Below are 21,843 nucleotides of genomic sequence, written 5' to 3'. Positions count from 1 at the left end.
TCTCGTAAATTGGTAATCATTGGAGGCCTGATTAGATTCAGACTCAGCACTTCAGGGGCGCGACAGGGTGGAGGTAAGACTATTTCATGAGCAGTGTTGTGCACTTCCATTAGGAGGGCCATAAGGCTCAGTGATCAGGTATCTGCCTGCCAGTGCAGGAGATGTGGGTTCGATCCTTGGGTTGGGAAGATCCTCTGGAGAAGGAAGTGGCAACCCACTCTAGTATTCTTGCCTGGAAAATTCTGTTGACAGAGGAGTCTATTGACCATGGGGTCGCAAAAAGTTGAACATGGACATGACTTAGCAGCTAATCAACAACAATGTTTGCCTGTGCTTCTTTGGCCCTTTGGAGCCTATTTAGTCTACCAAATCTTTTTGACACAGCACTGCTAATCTTTGGTAGCTTCTTTGCTTAGTGGTGTGATAAGATGTTCCTGAATTTATCATATGCATTTCCTGCCCCAAATTTTGAATCAGGATATTTCTCCAAGGAGAGGGTTTTGGGTGCCAGGTGTGATGTAAGTCAACTTAATGACCTGTTCTCTGTGCAGTCTGAGTTTAGCTGCTTGCTCTCTTAGGTTTTATCTATGTATATTATATGTCTAACTTGCAGAAGAAGCAAAAATGCTTCTGTTTTCATTGTAGCTGTTGAGGATATATTCAGGTTTGCTCACTTAATAGATAATTGGTTGAATTGATGAAATACCTTGTTCTGGCAATATGGATAAATTGTCAGTTCCAGTGCTGTTTTTTTTTTTTTTTTTAATTTTCAAAGTTATCAGAAGAAATTTATCCAGTATGAAAAGAGCTAGCCAGAAAAAAAAGAATCTAATAGATACATTGTAAACATTGAGACTGTTTAGGAGGAGTTGTTCTTCCTATATTTCATATTTTTTTTTTACTTTGTAGCCATAAGTCATTTTTATTTCTGTATTCCTATTCTATATTTCATTAATGAAATAATGAAATTGGGAGATTTGTTTGATAGTATTTTATGAGCCAGAAGAGTTCATGCTTTATATTTCTCTTCTTTTAAGAATGTATAAGATCACCAGAATTAAAAAATTCTTTTTAATGTAACAAATTATTTCTTAACAGCTATATTACCCACTTACAACCACCAAACCTTTTTTACACTATAAATATGAATCACTGTAAGACATGGATGATTATATTTGGTGTCTGTTCATCCACTTGTTAAAAGTTGAATACTTTTCCATGTAGTCTATATTTAAGAAATATATTAAGTTTCTGTGTGCTACTTAGAGTCTAGTATATAAGTTTTTAGAGATATGATGGATAATAGACTATTTACCTTAAGATAAAGCAATAATAATTAAATTTAATATTGAATTAATATAGTCAGTAGATATAAAAGGGCTTTCATACATGAAGTAATTTTTATAAACTGTTTTCTATTGCTTTTTTGCTAAGAAAATCAACATAGAAGATATCTAAACTATATGACCGAGATTGAAGGGAAGTTTATATACTTTTAGTGTCTAAACAATTTTTCAACTGAATTTAATTTATATGGAATCTTAGTATTTGAAGCTAAGTAGGATTTTACATCATCAATCAAATTTATGATTGTGCTCAGTCATGTCTGACTCTTTGCGACCCCATAGACTGTAGCCCATCAGGCTCCTCTGTTTATGGAATTTTTCAGGCAAGAATCCTGGAGTGGTTTGCCAGTTCCTCCTCCAGCCCAGGATTTGAACCCACGTCTCCTGCATCTCTTGTATTACAGGAGGATTCGTTACCACTGAGCCACAGGGAAATGTAATTTTTTTTAAATGAAGAGGCTTTTATGACTAATATGTACTATGGGATATTGCACTACAGGGTGGTCTCAGCATCCAATTTTCTTTGTTTTTTATTTTTATTTGATGAAATATAGAGAATCCTGATTCAGCCACGGAGGTAAAGCTTTTAATTAGAGCAATTAATAGAAATTTCATGTGTGTGTGTTTTTCTTAAATCTTGAATTAAACTAAACCAAAGAGCTATCAGTGGGCTTCCCTGATAGCTCAGTTGGTAAAGAATCTGCCTGCAATGCAGGAGACCCCAGTTTGGTTCCTGGGCGGGGAAGATCCGCTGGAGAAGGGATAGGCTACCCACTCCAGTATTAAGGCTTCCCTTGTGGCTCAGCTGGTAAAGAATCTGCTTGCAATACGGGAGACCTGGGTTCGATCCCTGGGTTGGGAAGATCCCCTGGAGAAGGGAAAGGCTACCCACTCCAGTATTCTGGCCTGGAGAATTCCATTTACTGTATAGCCCATGGGGTGGCAAAGAGTCAGAGATGACTGAGTGACTTTCACTTTTACTTTCAAAGACCTAAAAGACCTAAGAGGAAATTTGCTTTAAAGTATCTACCAAACACTCTTTATCAGAGTTTAAAATTTAGACAAGAAGCATAAAAAATATATATGTTTTAAAATTTGGAATCATGACTAAAACTATAAGATTTAGCCTGTGTTTGCCTCAGCTAACCTTACAGTACAAATATAACTTTTGTTGATTTTAAACACATAAATGTTTGTATATTCTTATTTCTCATTATGATGTTTAAAATGTTTCATAATATTTATTTTCAAGTATTTTCATAATGCCTGGAACACCTTCATAGAATCTGAACTCTCCTAACTAGTGTATCTCTGTGGAACTATCTCCTAAAAAAAAAAAAGTTTGAAAAATTGCTTAATCTAGGCTTTCTCTGTCTTAAAGATTAAATCTATTAGTCCCAGCACTGGTTAGTGGTAGAGGCTAGTTTGAGCCCAAATCTTACCTGTATGGCCTGAATTTATTTGCAAATATCCTTGGACAGGGTAAATAAATTTAGATTTGATTTTGATGGTAATATAGTACACAGGCATATTTTTAGTGTTTATTTTCAAGACCAGGTCATGTACAACTTACTTAACAACTATAATCTTTTTTGAGATTTCCACAGGGATGGTGTTTGTCTACGTAGGTTTCTTTTTATAATCTTCCAATTTGGTTATTTACCTTTCTTTTACTTACTTCATTTAGGTATTTTTAAAAATTAGTTATTTGATTTTTTTCTCCACAGAGTTATAGTGAATGGTTGCATGGATTTGAAAAGAAGGCAAAAGAATGTGTGGCTGGAGCTTCAGGTTCAGAGGAGGTTAAGGTTAGTTCAAGAAGTAAAGTATGTATATTTTAAACAAATGTAGAAAAAAAGAATAAATCAGAATTTGTCTTTAAGTGGGAAAGATAATAACTACATTATGAGTAGAATAGTGATCTTTTCAGAAAGTATAAGGTGATTTCATTTTGTGTACATTTTGGTGCAAATGCTATTGTCTTCCTCATATTTGATATGTGTACAAAGCTGGTATTTGTCATTTCTTTAGCTCTATTATCTTAGTCATTTATAAAACTGAATATTCATCTCTGATTTTCTTTTTAGTTTGTGTTCAGGAAGTAAAGATCAGTTAATAGGTAGAACCTGACTGGTTTACTAACATATCCTCAAATCCACTATTCAGGAGTGTTCGGAGCCTAGATGCATTTTTATGCTTGACTGCTAAAATTTGGGAGATTCATTTTTTTTGTATCACAAGTGCCATGAATATAACCCTGTGGCACTGTGACTTTATTTCATATGAGGATCTGCTTTGATTTTACTGTCTCACTAAACAGTGACAAACCTATTTATATAAAATTGTATGATTATATTTTGTATTAACGTATTCTAGAAGTTTTATCTTTTGGCCACTCCTCCTGGCTTCTCTGGTGGCTCAGAAAAGTGAAGAATCTGCCTGCAATGTAGGAGATCTGGGTTCAGTCCCTAGGTTGGGAAGATCCACTGGAGAAGGGAATGGGAACCCACTCCAGTATTCTTGCCTGGAGAATCCCATGGACAGAGGAGCCTGGCAGGCTGCAGTCCTTAGGGTCACAAAGAGTCAGACACAACTGAGTGACTAAACTTTCTTTCCTGGCATGTGAGATCTTAGTTCCCTGGCCAGGGTTCGAACCTGTGTCCCCTGCATTGGAAGCATGGAGCCTTAACCACTGGACTGCCAGAAAAGTCCCAGACTGGGAGTTTTATTAGGAAAATCAAATGACTTAACAGTGTCATTGAATTTCGCTGCTACTTGAGAAGGTTGAAATGTAGTGATTAATGATAAAACAGAAGCCATTTATCTTAATAAATCAATAAATACAGAAACAAATTTGAGGCACAAAACTTTCTGGTAAAACTAGAGAATTTTTATTTATATCATTCTTTGCAGGATTTGGAGCACAAGTTGAAAGAAGCTGATGAAATGCACACATTATTACAACTAGAGTGTGAAAAATACAAATCCGTCCTTGCAGAAACAGTAGGAAATGATTTTTAATCTACATCTTAAAATAATTATTAATTTATTACTTAGTGGCTTAAGTAGTTTATTTTTGTAGTAGAACTTGAGTTTTTCAGAACAACTATACTGTGTTCATAGGAAGGAATTTTACAGAAGCTACAGAGAAGTGTGGAGCAAGAAGAGAATAAATGGAAAGTTAAGGTTGATGAATCACAGAAGACTATTAAACAGGTATTTAAAGAAAGCTTAGGGAAAAAAATAAGTAAGAGTTGTGTGAACTGTTGAAAAAAACCAAAATCCAAACAGACTGGCAGTTCTCAATGTGGAGGTTCTGGATCAGCAGCATCAGTATCACATGGGAACTTGTTAGAAATGTTTTTAGGCCTCACCCATAGCTTACTGAGGGTGAAACTCTCTGGGGCCAACACAGAATTTCAAAGAGCATCCCCCGGCAATGATACAGTGTTTTAAAGAGTTTTAAAAACACTGTTTTAAAGAGCTCCTCCCCCACCCCCACCTTCACCGCAGTGATACAGAATGTCAAGTGGTGTTGAAGAACCGCAGTGCAGTAACATAAGGCAAATAAATAATTTGGTGTTCACAATGTTTTAAAACACTAATCTGTGACTCATGATATAGTATTTAAGAAAAAGTAAGTCCTTTTTCTGTTCATAGGACCTGAATGTTGTTAATGTAGTCTTAGGTTTTCTTCTATTTATAGTTTTCCCTCTATATCCATCAGGGAAGTGGTTTCAGAATCTTCAAAGATGCCCAAATCTAGTATCTTGAATGCTCATATAAAATGGATAGTAGTACTTGGGTGTGGTAAAGAGTGCCATCTCTTGCTCACTTGTTTTCCTGGGCTAGCCTGTGCAGAATCTAGGATTTTTGATGGTATTCTGTAATAATACATTTGGGGATTGATGAAGCTGATTATCAGTTAATTGTTAAAAAATTAAGCACTTTAGCTGGACCTCATATAATCTCATACAAATGAGGTAGGTTTTGATCACAGTTTAAATCAAGTTATATGTGACACTGTCATTTTTAAGGGCTTTTAAAATTAAGTTATGGCTTTAAATGAGATACATTAAAAAAAAAAAACAACAACCTATGGGGACACGGTTTTTGAGGGAGTAGCCTACTGTTTTCTCCCTTTGCCCGGCAAAGAAATAAAGTCACTCTTTCTCCTCCAAAAAAACAAAAAACACCTCTGAAGTATCTAATTGATTAAAATTCTACAAGATAGAAAAGCCTTTGTATCAGTCATTGGTGGTTTGACTTGGTCCTATAATTATTTCACATTTCAGATGCAGTTGTCATTCACATCTTTGGAGCAAGAGCTAGATCAGTTAAGAAGAGAAAATAAAGATACTGAAAATGTATGTTATCTCATTGATTGATTTGTAACCTATGGCCTCATTTTTAGCATTAAGGGTTCTGTTACAGGCTGTGTTTTATCTAATGATGTGGTTGTTGTACCTTTATTGAGATGGTATAGTTTTGGATTCAGTAAGTGTTGTAACTTTTCATTGTAGGGAAGTATCTTAAATATGTTTCTTAACTTTTCCTTCTTTGTTGCATTGCTAGCTGAGAAGAGAACGAGAGCATTTGGAAATGGAACTAGAGAAAGCAGAAATGGAACGATCTACCTATGTTACAGAAGTCAGAGAGGTATTTACAATAGAATTTTTTCAACCTTGCTTCTCAGGTGAAGTTAAATTTATAACAGAATGATAAAATATCTCAGTGTAAGTTGTTTGTGGCAGAGCTTCCAAGTAGCAAACAAACATGGGACATCATAAGGAGATCAATCTTAAACTCTAAACTTCATTGCAGCTGAAAGATCTGTTGACTGAATTGCAGAAAAAACTTGATGATTCATATTCTGAAGCAGTAAGACAGAATGAAGAGCTAAATTTGGTAAGAAGCTTGTTCTCCACTGTGTATCAAGTAGGCTCTGAAAACACTTGTGTTGACATGTGGAGAAGCCATCCAAACCTTTCTTCTTGCTAACACCCTTAGCTTGGCATTTTTAAAGTTTAAGATAATCTTCATATTCTGATGATTCAAGATGGTCTGTCTTTTCTTGATTCCTAAGATGATCCTTCTTTTCTTAGCTCCTAACAATGGCATGTATGGCTTGCAACTCTTCTTCAAAAAAGTTTTCTGTGTTTTATAAAACCAAATTTCTTCAACAGCATTATTTTCAGTGAATAAAGACATTAAACAAACAGTGTAAAGACTGGCTGCGTTGTAAAGTTTCTCAGAGTTACCATAGTTAACTGGGCCTCTTATATTCTAACATGGAAGGAGATTATTGAAGGTGGAAGATACATACTCTTCTTTCAAGGGCAGTGATCCAAATCTAGCTTCTTATTTTAACTGGCATTTCTATACATTATATAGCTTCTTATTTTAACTGACATTTCTATACATTATATATAAGGCAAAGCTTATGGAATTCTTTACCATCATCATATCATTCAGAGCATAATAATTTTAAAACTACAGTCTCAGAGTTAGCTAAATGTTGTATAAAGACATAGAGTATACTATACTCCCATTCTTAAATTTTCTGGAAATTTACACTGATTGACAGGCTTATTTGTTACATAAACATGACTATCTTATTGTATGTTTCAAACAATAGTCATTATGTCTGTCTGTGACTTTTAAAAATTAAAAATGTTACTAGATTTTTAAAAAGTACTTGAATGAACTCTAGTACAATCGCAATAAGCTGATTACCTCCTTACTATAAGTTGGTGCTGCCAAATTTGGAATTTTCATTTTAGTATTGCTGTATACCAAAGAAAATTTCTTAACTCATTCATGTTAAGCAGTGTTACAGCAGTGATCCATGGGAATCAATTTTCAGAGTAGGGCTGTCTATGAAATGTACACATCAAGTCCCCACCGTGACCCCCTGTCCATACACACACCCCTTTCTAGTTTTAAAATAAAATTTACCTTCATTTTACCTGAATTGAATCATTTCCACTGCAATGTAAGATTAATTTTAGGTACACTTGCTATATATTACGCAGATTGGTACTGTGGTATGCTACAGCTTTATCCTATAATATGGTTTTAAAAAATCCATTTCTAACTACAGTTGTTGGAGATTTTATGTTTAACTTTGGTGCTTGGTGGCTAACTCCAATAGTAGCTTCAGACCCAAGGATTATATTGAGTCTCCATTTAGCCTGGTGCTTTCTTTGTATATTTTGACCCTTCTGTCAAAAGGTCATTTTGAACGGTATTAGAATTTTTTTTTTGCCTTGAGTTTGCAGTCTTCATTTTAATCTGTTTGTTTTTTGCTGAGGGTAACTTCCACATTTTAAGATATATTAAAGTAATTTTGTTTTTGCTTATATATTGTATGATCCTGGGCCAAAGGCATAACCTCTCTGATGTATGAAATCAGAGTTAAATAAAGGAGTGAAACTGAAGCATTTTGAATAGAGTTTGCAAAATCAATTTGCAAATGGCATGTCGTGCATGCACTGATTCTTTCTACATGTTTGAAATGACAGTGTCTTATATTTTCCCCTATGGGGTTTCCAGAACTGTTTGGAATGCTTTGCTTATGGGTAAGAGGCATAATCAATTAATTTGATGAATTTAATTTAAAAAGTTATTTTTTGTCAGTCCATTTCCTTCATTCATAATTATTCAGAATAGTTACCGAGAGAAGAGGCAGTATGTATTGATGCTGGAGTTTAATACAGCTTTATAACTCTTTCAACAAGTTGGTTGAGATGTATATGTTAAGATGTTTCTTGTTGGTATAGTTAAGTCATTGTGGTCTTGCACTCATCTCTCTAGTGACATCTTAAAGGATGAACAACATTTAAATTTTTGAAGATTTCATTTTACTGTATTTTTGAAGGTTTCATTTTCTGTTCAGTGTTTTTAAAACTATTACATAATTCTTAACTATATAGGTTAAGAAAACCTTTAAACAATTAGTAAACTTTATTACTTGCCTTTTAATTTGAAATAAATGTGAATGAAAATGCTTTATGAATAGTGAATAATACTTAAAATAGCTGTGACAAACCTAGACAGTGTATTAAAAATGAAAGACATCACTTTTCTAACAAAGGTCCAGATAGTCAAAGCTATGGTTTTTCCAGTAGTCATATATAGATGTGAGAATTGGACCATAAAGAAGGCTGAGCACTGCTAAGAATTGATGCTTTTGAATTGTGGTGTTGGAGAAGACTCTTGAGAGTCCCTTGGACTGCAGGGAGAGCAAACCAGTCAATTCTAAAGGAAATCAGTCCTGAATATTCATTGGAAGGAGTGATGTTGAAGCCGAAGCTCCAGTACTTTGGCCATTTGATGTGAAGAGCCGACTTATTGGAAAAGACCCTGATGCTGGGAAAGATGGAGGGCAGAAGGATAAGGGGCCGACAGAGAATGAAATGGTTGGATGTCATCATTCACTCAATGGACATGAGTTTGAGCAAGCTGTTGCTCAAACAGCTTGATTCACTTTCTCCCAGAGCTGGTGAAGGGGACAGTGAAGGACAGGAGAGCCTGGTGTGCTGCAGTCCATGGGGTCCCAAAGACTTGGACACGACTTAAGTGACTGAACAACAGGACTTAAAATAGTAATACTCTACTGTAATTTTATGGTTTTGCTTTTATATTTGCAGTTTTCTAAACTCTAGTTTGTTTCTGTAGCTTTTCTTAAGTTTAGCTTTACAGATTGGAATCTCCACTGCTTACAGCTTTTCTATACATCTGGTGCAGCATATTGGCTAATCCACTGTGCATAATAACTGTTAGTGATCCCATTCTTTCTCATTCGTTCTTCAGTCCTAGGGATCTCAGCATAATCAAAGAAGGATGTGAATTAAATTAATTGTGGTGTTCCTTTATTTTTACAGTTAAAGAAACAGTTAAATGAAACACATGCAAAACTTAGAACTGAACAAAGTGAAAGGCAGAAAGTAGCTGGTGACTTGCATAAGGTGAGACCCTGCTTGTCCTGGAGATGCCATATCATTATAATGTGTTGTACTTTGAGTCTTAAGCTGACATGCTGCTAACTTTGATTTATTCTTTTGCATCATCCCATTAATTTGTTCTTAAATTTAAGCTGTTTGCTACATAGTTACATATTTGGAACTAGACTTTTTGGCTTGTTTTTCGATTTTTCTTAATTCACTTTTCATCATATTTATATAATGAATTGCTTTGTATACAGATTACATTTTGAATTCAATTGATATTACTCTTAAAAAGTTTGGTTACATTTATATATTTTTTATTGGGATTTGCTTATATAGTCATTTACAAAGTATATTTCTTTGGATCTTCATGCTTCCCTGGTGGTTCAAATGGTAAAGAATCTGCTTGCAATGCGGGAGACCTGTGTTTGAATCCTGGGTTGGGAAGATCCCCTGGAGAAGGGAATGGCTACCTACTCCAGTATTTTTGCCTGGAGAATTCCATGGGCAGAGGAGCCTAGCAGACTACAGTCCATGGGGTCGCAAGGAGTCGGACATGACTGAGCGACTTTCACCTCACCTCATCTCACCTCATGTATCTAAAAGAAGTGTAGACCTCTGCTGTTTCAGAAATTTATTCCTTTATTTCTTTGTAAAAGTATGTTTCTCTTAATCTCATGTAGATGGGTGATCTTTAGGATTACGTTTTTTATTCTTTGCATTAGTTTGACAAGTTATTTGTAATTCTGTTGAGATTTTTAATAGTGTAATTTGTATATGCTTTTATCAGAGCTGCTTTCAAGCTATGATTGTGTTTATAGGAGATATAGTCAGCAAAACAAATATGTCACTTTCTGAAAGATTGAAGGGAAAATTTCTGTTGGTTCTATATGATTATAGCTTATAATTATTATGCAAAAGTCTAGGACTCTAGAGTTGGTTCATGTTTCTTTGATGTTGTGGCCAGTAGAGAAAATGTGAACTTAAAAAATTTTGGAGCTCTGACTTAGATATATATAATACATTGTCAAGACTGAGCAATCTAATTTACTTTGATACTTGATTTTAGTGTTCGACATTGGACAAACTAATAAAACATGCAGCTATAGCCTAACAATTAATTTTCTCAGAAGGTGCTTTAAAGATATTAAACAGGTGCTCAAAGATATGGATATGCCATGTTGTTTGGCATAAAATGGCAACAATAGTTGATAGTGAACTGCCCCATATATAATAGAAATATTGTGTAACTCGTGATTGGAAATGCATGTAAATATTTATTGACATGTAAAAAGATAACAAAATTTTTCATGAAGTAATGTGTATGTTAAAAGCCCACTTACAGAACATTTTGTACCAATCTTCCATTAGGACGTATACACACTGATGAGCGATTCACACCAGGAATCAACAAACTCAAAAGTTTTAGGATTTACTGCCCACCTATAGTTTCTTTCACATGCTCTTTGTCTAACATGACTCTAAAAATGTAAAAACCATTCTTAGCTTGTAAACTGTACAAAGACAGAGTTTGGCTAGATTTGGCCAGCCTCTGATCTAGACTAATATCACTAATATGATCTTGATCTAACCTAGATACCACTGAGGTTATTTCTGCTTTTAATTTCTTTATACATTTTCTTCATTGTTTGTGAGCATGTGTTTTTATAATCTGGTAGGGGAGACAGCTATTTGATTTTGGAGAAAAAACTTGAACAGGTTGACTTTTATGTTGTATTGTGAGAAGAGCTTTAGTTTTATACAAAATATATAAGGAAATCACTCATTTTTTCATATATATATATAGTTACCTATCAATTGTAGTACTGATAGGCTCTATATTGCTTTCCTTACAGGCTCAACAGTCACTAGATCTTATCCAGTCAAAAATAGTAAAAGCTGCTGGAGACACTACTGTTATTGAGAATAGTGATGTTTCCCAAGAAACGGTATGCATTTTCTTTAGCTCCAGATCTCTGGGCTAGTTACTTTATAAATTATGTGAAGAATGAAAAATGTACAAGATCCATCTCTGACTGAAAAAATGCCTTTGTAATGTGCTTCCATCAATTCTGCTGCATTCTTAACTCAAGGTCATCTTTTCTTTGGGGTATCTGATCTGAAAGTCTGTGTTTTTATTAATGTTTGTTTTCACTTTAAAGCTTGGTGAGATATTACGTTAATGTTTAGGTTTGAGTTGGGAGGTATTACGGTATACTACTGAAGACGGTAGACTCTGCGTCTTGCACTTGAATCCTAATTCTGTTGACTTAGGGGGAACTCTTTAGCCTCTCTGGGCTTTAGTTGCTCCATAAAAGGTAATGATAATAGTACGTATTTTGTAGGATTGTTGAAGGGAATAAATGAGTTACTATATAAAACACTCAGAATAGTGGGTAACCTAACAGTGCCTCAAATTTTGTAAGAGCTCAATATATGTTTGCTATTTTTCTGTTGTTGTGAGTGTATTCTCCTTTTTTTTTTATGAAAGCAGAAAAAGGTTTTTGTCTGATATTCATAGATTCTTTATTTTTCCCGCTGTAGCCTAGTGACAACATTTATATAACATTAAGCTTTCTTAGGTGCAGACTAACCTGCACTACTAGGTAGCAAATACTATTGCTCTATGTGGTTTTTATTGTCAATTTTCATGTCATCTTTCAGATTTTTTATATCTGTGTGTAAAACAACAAAAAAATATTTTCTGTTTTTGGTTGCAAATGCCTTTTCCTTATGCTTAGGGTTTTTCATCTCTTTAATCTTTTTCTTAGGAGTCTTCTGAGAAGGAGACAATGTCTGTAAGTCTAAATCAGACTGTAACACAGTTACAACAGTTGCTTCAGGCAGTAAACCAACAGCTCACAAAGGAGAAAGAACACTATCAGGTATTAGGTAAGAACAACTGAAGAATTGCTGTCTGTCCGTGGATAATTGACATAGTGTGTGTGAATGTATAATACAGTGTGTATTTACCATAAATATAGAAACTCTTGTTACCATAGTGGAGATTTTCCCTTTGTATCTCTCTCAAAACCTCCAAATGACATCTTTAGCTTTCTTGGAGTTTTATTTCCATCTTGTGCATACTTTGATCTTGTAGTTTAGAGAAGAAAATACATACCTTTTAAAAAAAAAAATGCATACCTTTTTTTTTAAGTATATATAAGTTTCATGATTATAGCATTATACTTGTATACATTGCAAGGTCATAACCACCACAAGACTAGTTAGCATCTGTCACCATACAGTTGACCTCATTTTTCACGTTTGTCCACCCTCCAACTCGCTTCCCTTCTGGTAGCCACTAAGCTGTTCTGTTTTGTGAGTTTTGTCTTATTTTGTCTGTTTTTTTTGTTTTCTTTAGATTCTATATACTAGTGAAATCATGTTATTTGTCTTTCTCTAACTTAGTTTATTTAGCATAATACTTCCAAGTTCTAACCATGTTGTTGCAAATGGCAGTATTTCCTTCTTTTTTTATGGCTGAGTAGTAATTCATTGTGTGTGTGTGTGTGTGTGTGTGTGTGTGTGTGTGTGTGTGTGTGTGTGTGTTTACCTTCTCTATCCATTCATTCATTAGTGGACACTTAGGTTGTTTCTATAAATCTTGGCTATTGTGAATAATGCTGCAATGAACAGAGCCATGTATATACCCTTTTGAATTAATATTTTCATATAGAAATACTTTTCTTCTTTGACCTTACACATAAGATGCTGAACTGAAAAATTGTCATCACAATTTACATTGGAAGCTGGGTTTTATTTAAGGTTGCTTATGGGTAATCAAAGAAATACATTTTTTAATTCTTGAAGTAAGAGTCTTAGCTGAAGATAAATAAACCATCATTAGCCAAACTATGTTATGAAATTTTTTGCCCATATGACCTGAGAATGCGTGTTGATGAATTCATTGTTGGTTCCTGGGTTTTACCTGTTTTAAGAATGACTTAAGTCACAATGCCTTTGATAATTAAGATGTTCTGGTATGCACTGAATACTTTAGGTATTCTTCTTTTGAAGCTGTTTGTTCTATAATAAGCATGCTGTGCTGGAGATCAGTGGAGTGGCCTGTGCAATGCCACAGGGCAACTTACACTGAATTCTCCCTTTCAGCACTCAAACTCTTAGCTTATGCAAAGTCCTCAGGATAGGTTAGTGAAAGTCGCTCAATCATGTCGGAATCTTTGTGATCCTATGAACTATACAATCCATGGAATTCTGCAAGCCAGAATACCGTTTTGTAGCTGTTCCTTTCTCCAGGGAATCTTCCCAACCCAGGGATCAAACCCAGGTCTTCTGCATTGCAGGCGGATTCTTTACCAACTGAGCCCCCAGGGAAGCCCCAGGATAGGTTGGGTGCCCTGAAAAAGTTGGGAGGGACTTCCGTCTTGATTCCAGGGGCATTCTATCTCACTTGTAGATTGATTGTCCTCTTGCCTGCCTTAGTACATACTCTTCTTTAAACTGCTATTTCAGGTCAGTTACCGCTAAGGAGACTTTGCACGTGAACTCAATTCATTCTTCTAACTTGTCAACAACAAGAATTATATCTCAGTCTTTTATCCTTGGTAAGCTGACTTCTCAGTTGCGTAGAGTTAAACTTCTACCGCTTTACAACCCTCCCCTAACTGAGAAAATAACCTTGCTTCCTATGTCCCAGGGCAGCTTTCCTTCCCACATCTTCAGTCCTGTTTTCTTCTCCACGTACTGCTTCTGTTTAGTCTTGAAAACATGCTCAAATATCTTATTTTAACTTTATGCCTCAGGATACCATCCTAGGTTTTTTTTTTTTAATTTCACTGCTTAAAAATTTTTAAAAGAAGTAACTATCCTCACAGTATCTACTTCTTTACTTGCTACTCTCTGCTCTGGAGAAAGGCCTCTTTTTCTGCTGTTCCAGGAACGGGATGAAATGACCTGTCATTCTTTGTCATTGCCTAATTGCTGGAGCTGATACAGGATTTTCTTTTGCATACAAGATACTGCAAATAGTTATGAATTCTGAATATGGTGAGGTCAGTCCATAGAAGGGTTTCATTTCTGAGAACCTGCAAAATTATAAGCTGTCCTGTTACCCTTTTCCTTTAAGCCTTGTCAATAATATCTCACTAGCATCTCAAAAGTATTCTCTAGTTATTATCTTCTTTTTTTTTTTTTCTCAGACATGTGGTCTGAACCATTTTGGCTTGCCTGCCTGTTTCCATTTTGGTCTTTTTTTTTTTTTTTTTTTACTTTATTTTACTTTACAGTACTGTATTCGTCTTGCCATACATTTACATGAATCTACCACGGGTGTACATGCGTTCCCAAACATGAACCCCCCTCCCACCTCCCTCCCCATAACATCTCTCTGGGTCATCACTGTGCCATTTTGGGCTTAATCATACAAAATTTGAGCCTTACACTGATCATCAATAATAACACTTTTATTTTTCAGATTTTTTTCTTCCTGGTTTATAAAATTACAGTGTGTAATTTGTTAAAAGAAATACATATACCCTGGCAACACACTGAAACTGAACTGTTGTTTAGCAGGAAGCTTATCTAAGTGATAACTCAGCATTCTTTTGTCAGCTGGTGAACATAAGTCCACTTTTGGCAAGTGAAAGGGCGGTTGAGTGATCAGTAGTGTATCATGCAGGTTAGATGGATTGTATGAATTTAGAGGTCCACTAGCACTTGAGAACTCTCCTTGCATAGGTTCTATCCAGCATTGACAATGATTACCCCTCTGTAGGGATCCCTTGGTTCCCACAGCTTTTCTTTATGCCTTTTAAATGTTTGTGTTAGCCCTAGTTTTTTAACTTCAGCTATCATTTTTGCTCAATGTATACTCCCTCTTGTTAACTCTTTTAAAACTATCAATACTACCGGATGATTAAATTAGAAATACAAATTTCTTAATCATCAGAATTTATAGGTTAATGTCTGATGTCAAGAATCTTCTCTTTTTTCCCCCTATTTTATTTAGGTATAGTTTATTACTTTTTTAAACATTGAAGTACAGTTAATTTACAATCTTGTTTTAATTTATGGTATACAGCACGCATGCGCGCGCGCGCACACACACACACACACACACACACACTTCCATTAAATTCAGTTCAGTCACTCAGTCGTGTCCAACTCTTTAAGACCCCATGAACCATAGCATGCCAGGCCTCCCTGTCCATTACCAACTCCCAGAGTCTACCCAAACCCATGTCCACTGAGTTGGTGATGCCATCCAACCATCTCATCCTCTGTCGTCCCCTTCTCCTCCTGCCCCCAATCCCTCCCAACATCAGGGTCTTTTCCAGTGAGTCAACTCTTCGCATCAGGTGGCCAAAGTATTGGAGTTTCAGCTTCAACATCAGTCCTTCCAGTGAAACCCAGGACTGATCTCCTTTAGGATGGACTGGTTGGATCTTCTTGCAGTCCAAGGTGCTCTCAAGAGTCTTCTCCAACACCACAGTTCAAAAGCATCAATTCTTCTGCGCTCAGCTTTCTTTATGGTCCAACTCTCACATCCATAATGACTACTGGAAAAACCATAGCCTTGACTAGACGGACCTTTGTTGGCAAAGTAATGTCTCTGCATTTTCATATGCTATCTAGGTTGGTCATAACTTTCCTTCCAAGGAGTAAACGTCTTTTAATTTCATGGCTGCAGTCATCATCTGCAGTGATTTTGGAGCCCAAAGAAATAAAGTCAGCCACTGTTCCCACTGTTTCCCCATCTATTTGCCATGAAGTTCTTGCCTGGGAAATGGACAGAGGAGCCTGGTGGGCTATAGTCTGTTGCGTTGCAGAGTCGGACATAACTTAGCAACTAAACAACAGCAATAACATGTTGACTCTTTAGTTTTTTGAAGAACCTCCGTACTGTTCTCCGTATCAGCTGAACCAATTTACATTCCCACCAGGAATCTTACTTCTTCTTAGTATGTATTTCAAGTACATATGAATTGTTTAAGGTAGTGCTGTACATTTTCAGTATGGGAAAAGCTGTTTTTAAAAGGCAAAAATGAGAGAAATAATATATAGTAATTTAGTTTCCTAAATCCTAATACACAGAACTTAGCATTTCTGTGAATTGTAGGGGTAGGTATATTTATCTTGTATCCTTAATTTGGAAAACATTAACCTTTCTTTTCTCTTGGAGATCTGCCTACTCATCTCCTACTCTTCTCTCCCCACCCCACCACCTCTCCAAAAAGAAGGCTACCATTCCCCCATGCCTTTTAAAAAGATATGTATATTTATTTAATGACTGTGTTGGGTCTCAGTTGCAGACCTCTGACTTCTGTCTAATTGCGGACATGGGCTTAGCTGCTCTGCAGCATGTGGGATCTTAGTTCCCAGACCAGGGATTGAACCTGTGTCCCCTGAAGTAGAAGGCGAATTCTTAACCACTGGGCCACCAGGGATGTCCCTCCCCCATGCTTTTTAAAGTAATTGTTTTTTATAGCTTTGGACTGGTAACACTAGTATTCTGTAGTATAATTTTTTTTTTTGTTTTTGGATAGCTACTTTTTCTTATGTTGCATATTTGCCTGGTTTCTAAGTGTTCCAAATATATATCTGACTACACCAGAAAACTTTATTATCCTAGTTTCTTTGTTTGGCTGCTATAACAAAAATCTTATATACTGGCTTAAGCAGCTGAGATTTATTTTTCCACAATTTTGAAGGCTGGGGGAGTCTCCGATCAAGGCGCCAGTAGATTCTGTCAGATGAGACCCACTTGCTGGTTAAAGATGGCCATCTTCTTTTCTGTCCTCACCTGGCAAGAGGGGCAGTGGAACTCTCGGGGGTTCTTTTTATAAGGGTATCAATCCCATTCATGAGTGGAGTCTCCTAAAGGCCCCATTTCCAAATACCATTACCATGGGGGTTAGATTCTTAGCGTAGGAATTTTGAGGGAGAGGGAGACAAATATTGAGACCAAAACACCCAGGATCCCTTACCTGGAACCTGTTTGTGGAATCGTGGAAGAAGGATGATGGTTTTAAGAGCTAACACTTTGTAAGTGTTCCTCTGAGAATGAACATGCTTCTAACGTGTGGTCATTCATTTAAATATTCACAGCAACCCAGTGCAGTAGATAGGTTCAGTTCAGTTCAATTCAGTCGCTCAGTCGTGTCCAACTCTTTGCGACCCCGTGAACTGCAGCACGCCAGGCCTCCCTGTCCATCACCAACTCCCGGAGTTCACTCAGACTCACGTCCATCGAGTCGGTGATGCCATCCAACCATCTCATCCTCTGTCGTCCCCTTCTTCTCCTGCCCCTAATCCCTCCCAGCATCAGAGTCTTTTCCAATGAGTCAACTCTTTGCATGAGGTGGCCAAAGTACTGGAGTTTCAGCTTGAGCATCATTCCTTCCAAAGAAATCCCAGGGCTGATCTCCTTCAGAATGGACTGGTTGGATCTCCTTGCAGTCCAAGGGACTCTCAAGAGTCTTCTCCAATACCACGCTTCAAAAGCATCAATTCTTCGGCACTCAGCCTTCTTCACAGTCCAACTTTCACATCGATACATGACCACAGGAAAAGCCTTGACTAGGTGGACCTTAGTCGGCAAAGTAACGTCTCTTTTGAATATGCCATCTAGGTTGGTCAAAACTTTTTCTTCCAAGGAGTAAGTGTCTTTTAATTTCATGGCTGCAGTCGCCATCTGCAGTGATTTTGGAGCCCCAAAAAATAAAGTCTGACACTGTTTCCACTGTTTCCCCATCTATTTCCCATGAAGTGATGGGACCAGATGCCATGATCTTAGTTTTCTGAATGTTGAGCTTTAAGCCAACTTTTTCACTCTCCACTTTCACTTTCATCAAGAAGCTTTTTAGTTCTTCTTCACTTTCTGCCATAAGGGTGGTGTCATCTGCATATCTGAGGTTATTGATATTTCTCCCGGCAATCTTGATTCCAGCTTGTGCTTCTTCCAGCCCAGTGTTTTTCATGATCTTTTTAGTTACTTTTTTCCAAACCAGGATCCAGTCAAACTTCACATGTTGCACCTTTTAGTTTTTTTAATGCCTTTGAAGTTTAATTTCTTTGGTGAATTTATCTGACTTGGAAAGCTTCAAAAGGCCTTAGAAAATCTCTAAAACTTAAATTATTTATTCGTGGGTGGAAAGTTCTAAATTTCAGTCTCTTTTCAGTGCTGTTGATTCATCTTATTAGCTTTATAGTCTCTTGAGTGGAGCAGTAATACAAATGGATTCCCAATGTTGTTTACTTAAATGTTTTCTAAATAGAGTTCAAAATCCCTACATTATTCTCAGTTTGGTCTGAGGTTTTGGCTCACATAGGGATTTCTTTGGAAGGAATGATGCTAAAGCTGAAACTCCAGTACTTTGGCCACCTCATGCGAAGAGTTGACTCATTGGAAAAGACTCTGATGCTGGGAGGGATTGGGGGCAGGAGATGAAGGGGACGACCGAGGATGAGATGGCTGGATGGCATCACTGACTCGATGGACATGAGTCTGAGTGAACTCCGGGAGTTGGTGATGGACAGGGAGGCCTCGCGTGCTGTGATTCATGGGGTCACAAAGAGTCGGACACGACTGAGCGACTGAACTGAACTGAACTGATTTTAAGATCCATCTGAAAACTTCTGAATCCTGAGATTTTTCTCTTATTTTTGATTACCATTAGTATTGATTGTTCTGATTTTAGTTGAAAGGGCCATGCTAGATCAAATGGAATATGTACCTTTGGTGTTTGACAGATGTCTTCTGATTATCTTTTGTTTCTTTGTTTTAAAATGAATTTGTTTCTTTCTGATCTTTTGCAGAGTGAAGTAATTGGGAAGCTGTTCATTCAAGGATAACAGAAGGCATTGTATTATATTTTGCCAAATTAAAGCCTTATTTATGTTTTCACCCTTTCTACTTTGTCAGAAACACTGAACAGAGTTTTGTCTTTTCTAATCCTTGTTAGACTACTGATTTAAAGAGAGAAAAAAGCCAACTCTGTAGACACCTTCAGAGTTTAGTTTTATAATAAAAACTGTTTGAATAATTAGACCTTTACATTCCTGAAGATAAAATAAACATGTAATCTTTTACCTTATTTTGCTCAATAAAATTGTTCAGAAGATCAAAAGTGGTAAAGACAATGTAAAATTTAACATTTTAATACTGATGTTGTACACTGTTTTACTTAACATTTTGGGGAGTAACTGCCCCTGACTTCAACTCAAGAAAACACTTTTTGTTGCTAATGTAATCGGTTTTTGTAATGGCGTCAGCAAATAAAGGGATGCTTATTATTCAAATGTGTTCTGATTTTCATTGAGCTTTAACACATTTCATTAGCACTTCAGAGCAACATAATTTAGAGCACAGTCATTAATCGCAACTTCAGACAAGGTAGGTTTGTTGCGTGTGTGCCTTCTCAGCTGGAGCTCTGAGTCTTCTCTGTGGTTGTATGCCATGTAAACTGCGTCCTGAAGTTCTGTGGCTTATAGAAAGGATGGTGGCGAGTGTTTAAGCTTTCAGGTTATCCACCCTCACTTTAGGTAGAAGAGCTCTACTTTATTTTTATTACTATTGTTATTTTAAGTAATAATTAACTTTTTAGTTTCCTTCTTATCAGGTACTGTTACGCAGACTACACATGTTATCTTTTTTGTTTTGGACTAGTTGATACCATGTTTTATCTTTTGTTTTCCTTTTTAATAATTAGGTGAACTCATGTACACCCGTGGCTGATTCATGTCGATGTATGGCAAAACCAATACAGTATTGTAAAGCAAAATAAAGTAAAAAAAATAATAATTAGGTGAAAACACTGAGCGTTTAGATGCTAACTAAGCATTGGCAAATGTCTTATGCCATTGAGTATTAAAGAAGCTGCTGACCATATGGTGACCTCCTTGCTGGTTCAGCTGTGCTTCTACCGTGGAGCCTTTCCATTTTGTTTTCTTTCTGGTGAAACTCTCTTCTCTTGGATATCAGTCTTTGCTTGTTCCTTCACCATCATGAAATCTGCTTAAATGTCACATTTTTCATCAGGTCTTCACCATCTAGTATGCCCCCCTACCATATCCCACTGCCTGTTTTGGTCTATAACATTAGTGGTCTTCCAGTATATACTGGGTCATTCCCTATACCCCTCTCTATCAAAAAGTAAGCTCAAGGAGTGCCAGGATAATCTCTCTTGTTCTTTGCTTTATCCCAAGCCCTGGGGAAGTGCCTGTTTTAACTGTGCTCAAATATTTCAATGAATGAATGAGTGAAATTAATTTTTATTGTTTATTTGGCCATGCTGCACAGCTTATGTGATTTTAGTTCCCTGATCAGGGATCAGACCCTACAGTGAAAGCTCCAAGTCCTCGGGATCACTAGGGAAGTGCCCAAGTTCATTTTTATACCTTGAGGGTTATCTAAAGTGGTGCCTTCACCACATAGCATATGCGCTGGATAGTATTTTTAACGTATGTGGAGGTAAACTGAAAAGACTGCTCATGGCCTTTGGGCTACCCCAGACCTTTCTGGGCTGCTTTCAGCAAAGTAATGGGAAATTGGTCTGAAGGCCAGCCAGATACTGTCTCATCATTATCTTTTTTCCTTTTGCCATTGCCTTTACTTCCCCGGTGACTCAGTGGTAAAGAATCTGCCCACAATGCGGGAGCTGCAGGAGATGTGGGTTCCATCCCTGGGTTGGGAAGATCCCCTGGAGGAGGGCATGGCAACCCACTCCAGTATTATCTCCTGGGAAATCCCATGGACAGAGAAGCCTGGCGGGCTATAGTTTATAGGGTCGCAAAAGAGTTGGAAGCGATTTAGCTTGGCATAGCGTGGTGTAAAGTATTCATATCTCTGCCATCTGAAAAAACAAATCCAGCATTCCATGTTATAACTTCTTGCAATTTTTGTCCTTTCAGAGCTTACTTTCTTAGAACTGCGCAATTGTGTTACATATGTTGATTTGGGAAAAAAGACATTGCAAGAGATTTTGAGGACTTGGTGTAATCTTATTAATTTCTGTCCTCTCCCTCAACATCCCATATTCATCTTTTTGCCTCTGAGGTGGCAAGCAGTTTGCAGTTAGGTGCAGTTGTAATTGCTGGTGGTTATTAAAGTATTGTGTTGAAAGTTTGGTTCCTGTTACTGACATCAGTTTGTCCTACTTTCCGTACTCCAGAATCACATAGGAAAATCTTATCACACACCCTTTGAATTCTTCAGATATGCCAAGACAGCTCCATGTTCTCTGAAGTCCATTTCCCTCTAGGTTAAATATCCTCAGTTCCTTAGTTGTCCTGAATGATGGAAGGCTAAACAAACCTTCTTGTCTTACCCATTCCCAGCAGTTCATCCTTCCCCGGTGTGCTGTATGCCAATCGCTGGGAAAGGGCGAGAGCATCGAAGCAGGGCATCCATGTCCTCAGACTCTAGTGGCTCCTCCTGTCACTGTTGCAGCCAACTGAGGCAGAGAGCCCTGAAAATCTGTCAGAAGGGCAATGACTGCTGGGAGGGGGCAATGACAGTGTAGTTGACAGCAGGCATCTTGATCCTTAAAAAGAATGGAGAGTTGTGGAAGGGAGTGACGGGATAC

At 37.0% G+C, this 21,843-nt stretch overlaps 1 protein-coding gene across 10 annotated transcripts in view; it reads left to right on the top strand.

The window, feature by feature from the left end:
• Nucleotides 1–19,529, top strand: part of KTN1 (kinectin 1) — a 104,682-nt gene extending 85,153 nt beyond the window's left edge. For 5 of the 10 annotated variants that reach the window (XM_068963274.1, XM_068963247.1, XM_068963256.1 and 2 more), the window contains 10 exons: nt 3,074–3,154; nt 4,260–4,349; nt 4,470–4,562; nt 5,642–5,713; nt 5,922–6,005; nt 6,171–6,254; nt 9,233–9,316; nt 11,152–11,244; nt 12,067–12,187; nt 19,076–19,529. In XM_068963274.1, coding sequence (XP_068819375.1) covers nt 3,074–3,154; nt 4,260–4,349; nt 4,470–4,562; nt 5,642–5,713; nt 5,922–6,005; nt 6,171–6,254; nt 9,233–9,316; nt 11,152–11,244; nt 12,067–12,187; nt 19,076–19,080 — 807 coding nt within the window. In that variant the 3' untranslated portion in view covers nt 19,081–19,529. The remainder of the gene's footprint in view (nt 1–3,073; nt 3,155–4,259; nt 4,350–4,469; nt 4,563–5,641; nt 5,714–5,921; nt 6,006–6,170; nt 6,255–9,232; nt 9,317–11,151; nt 11,245–12,066; nt 12,188–19,075) is intronic. The other 5 variants (XM_068963286.1, XM_068963268.1, XM_068963280.1 and 2 more) reach the window with 2 other exon arrangements.
• The last annotated feature ends 2,314 nt before the right edge of the window (nt 19,530–21,843 follow it).

Source organism: Capricornis sumatraensis, chromosome 2 (assembly GCF_032405125.1).
Source record: "Capricornis sumatraensis isolate serow.1 chromosome 2, serow.2, whole genome shotgun sequence".
In the NCBI taxonomy this organism is placed as follows: Eukaryota; Metazoa; Chordata; class Mammalia; order Artiodactyla; family Bovidae; genus Capricornis; species Capricornis sumatraensis.
Note: the sequence above shows the minus strand (reverse complement) of the source record. Positions and strands in the feature narration are given on the sequence as shown.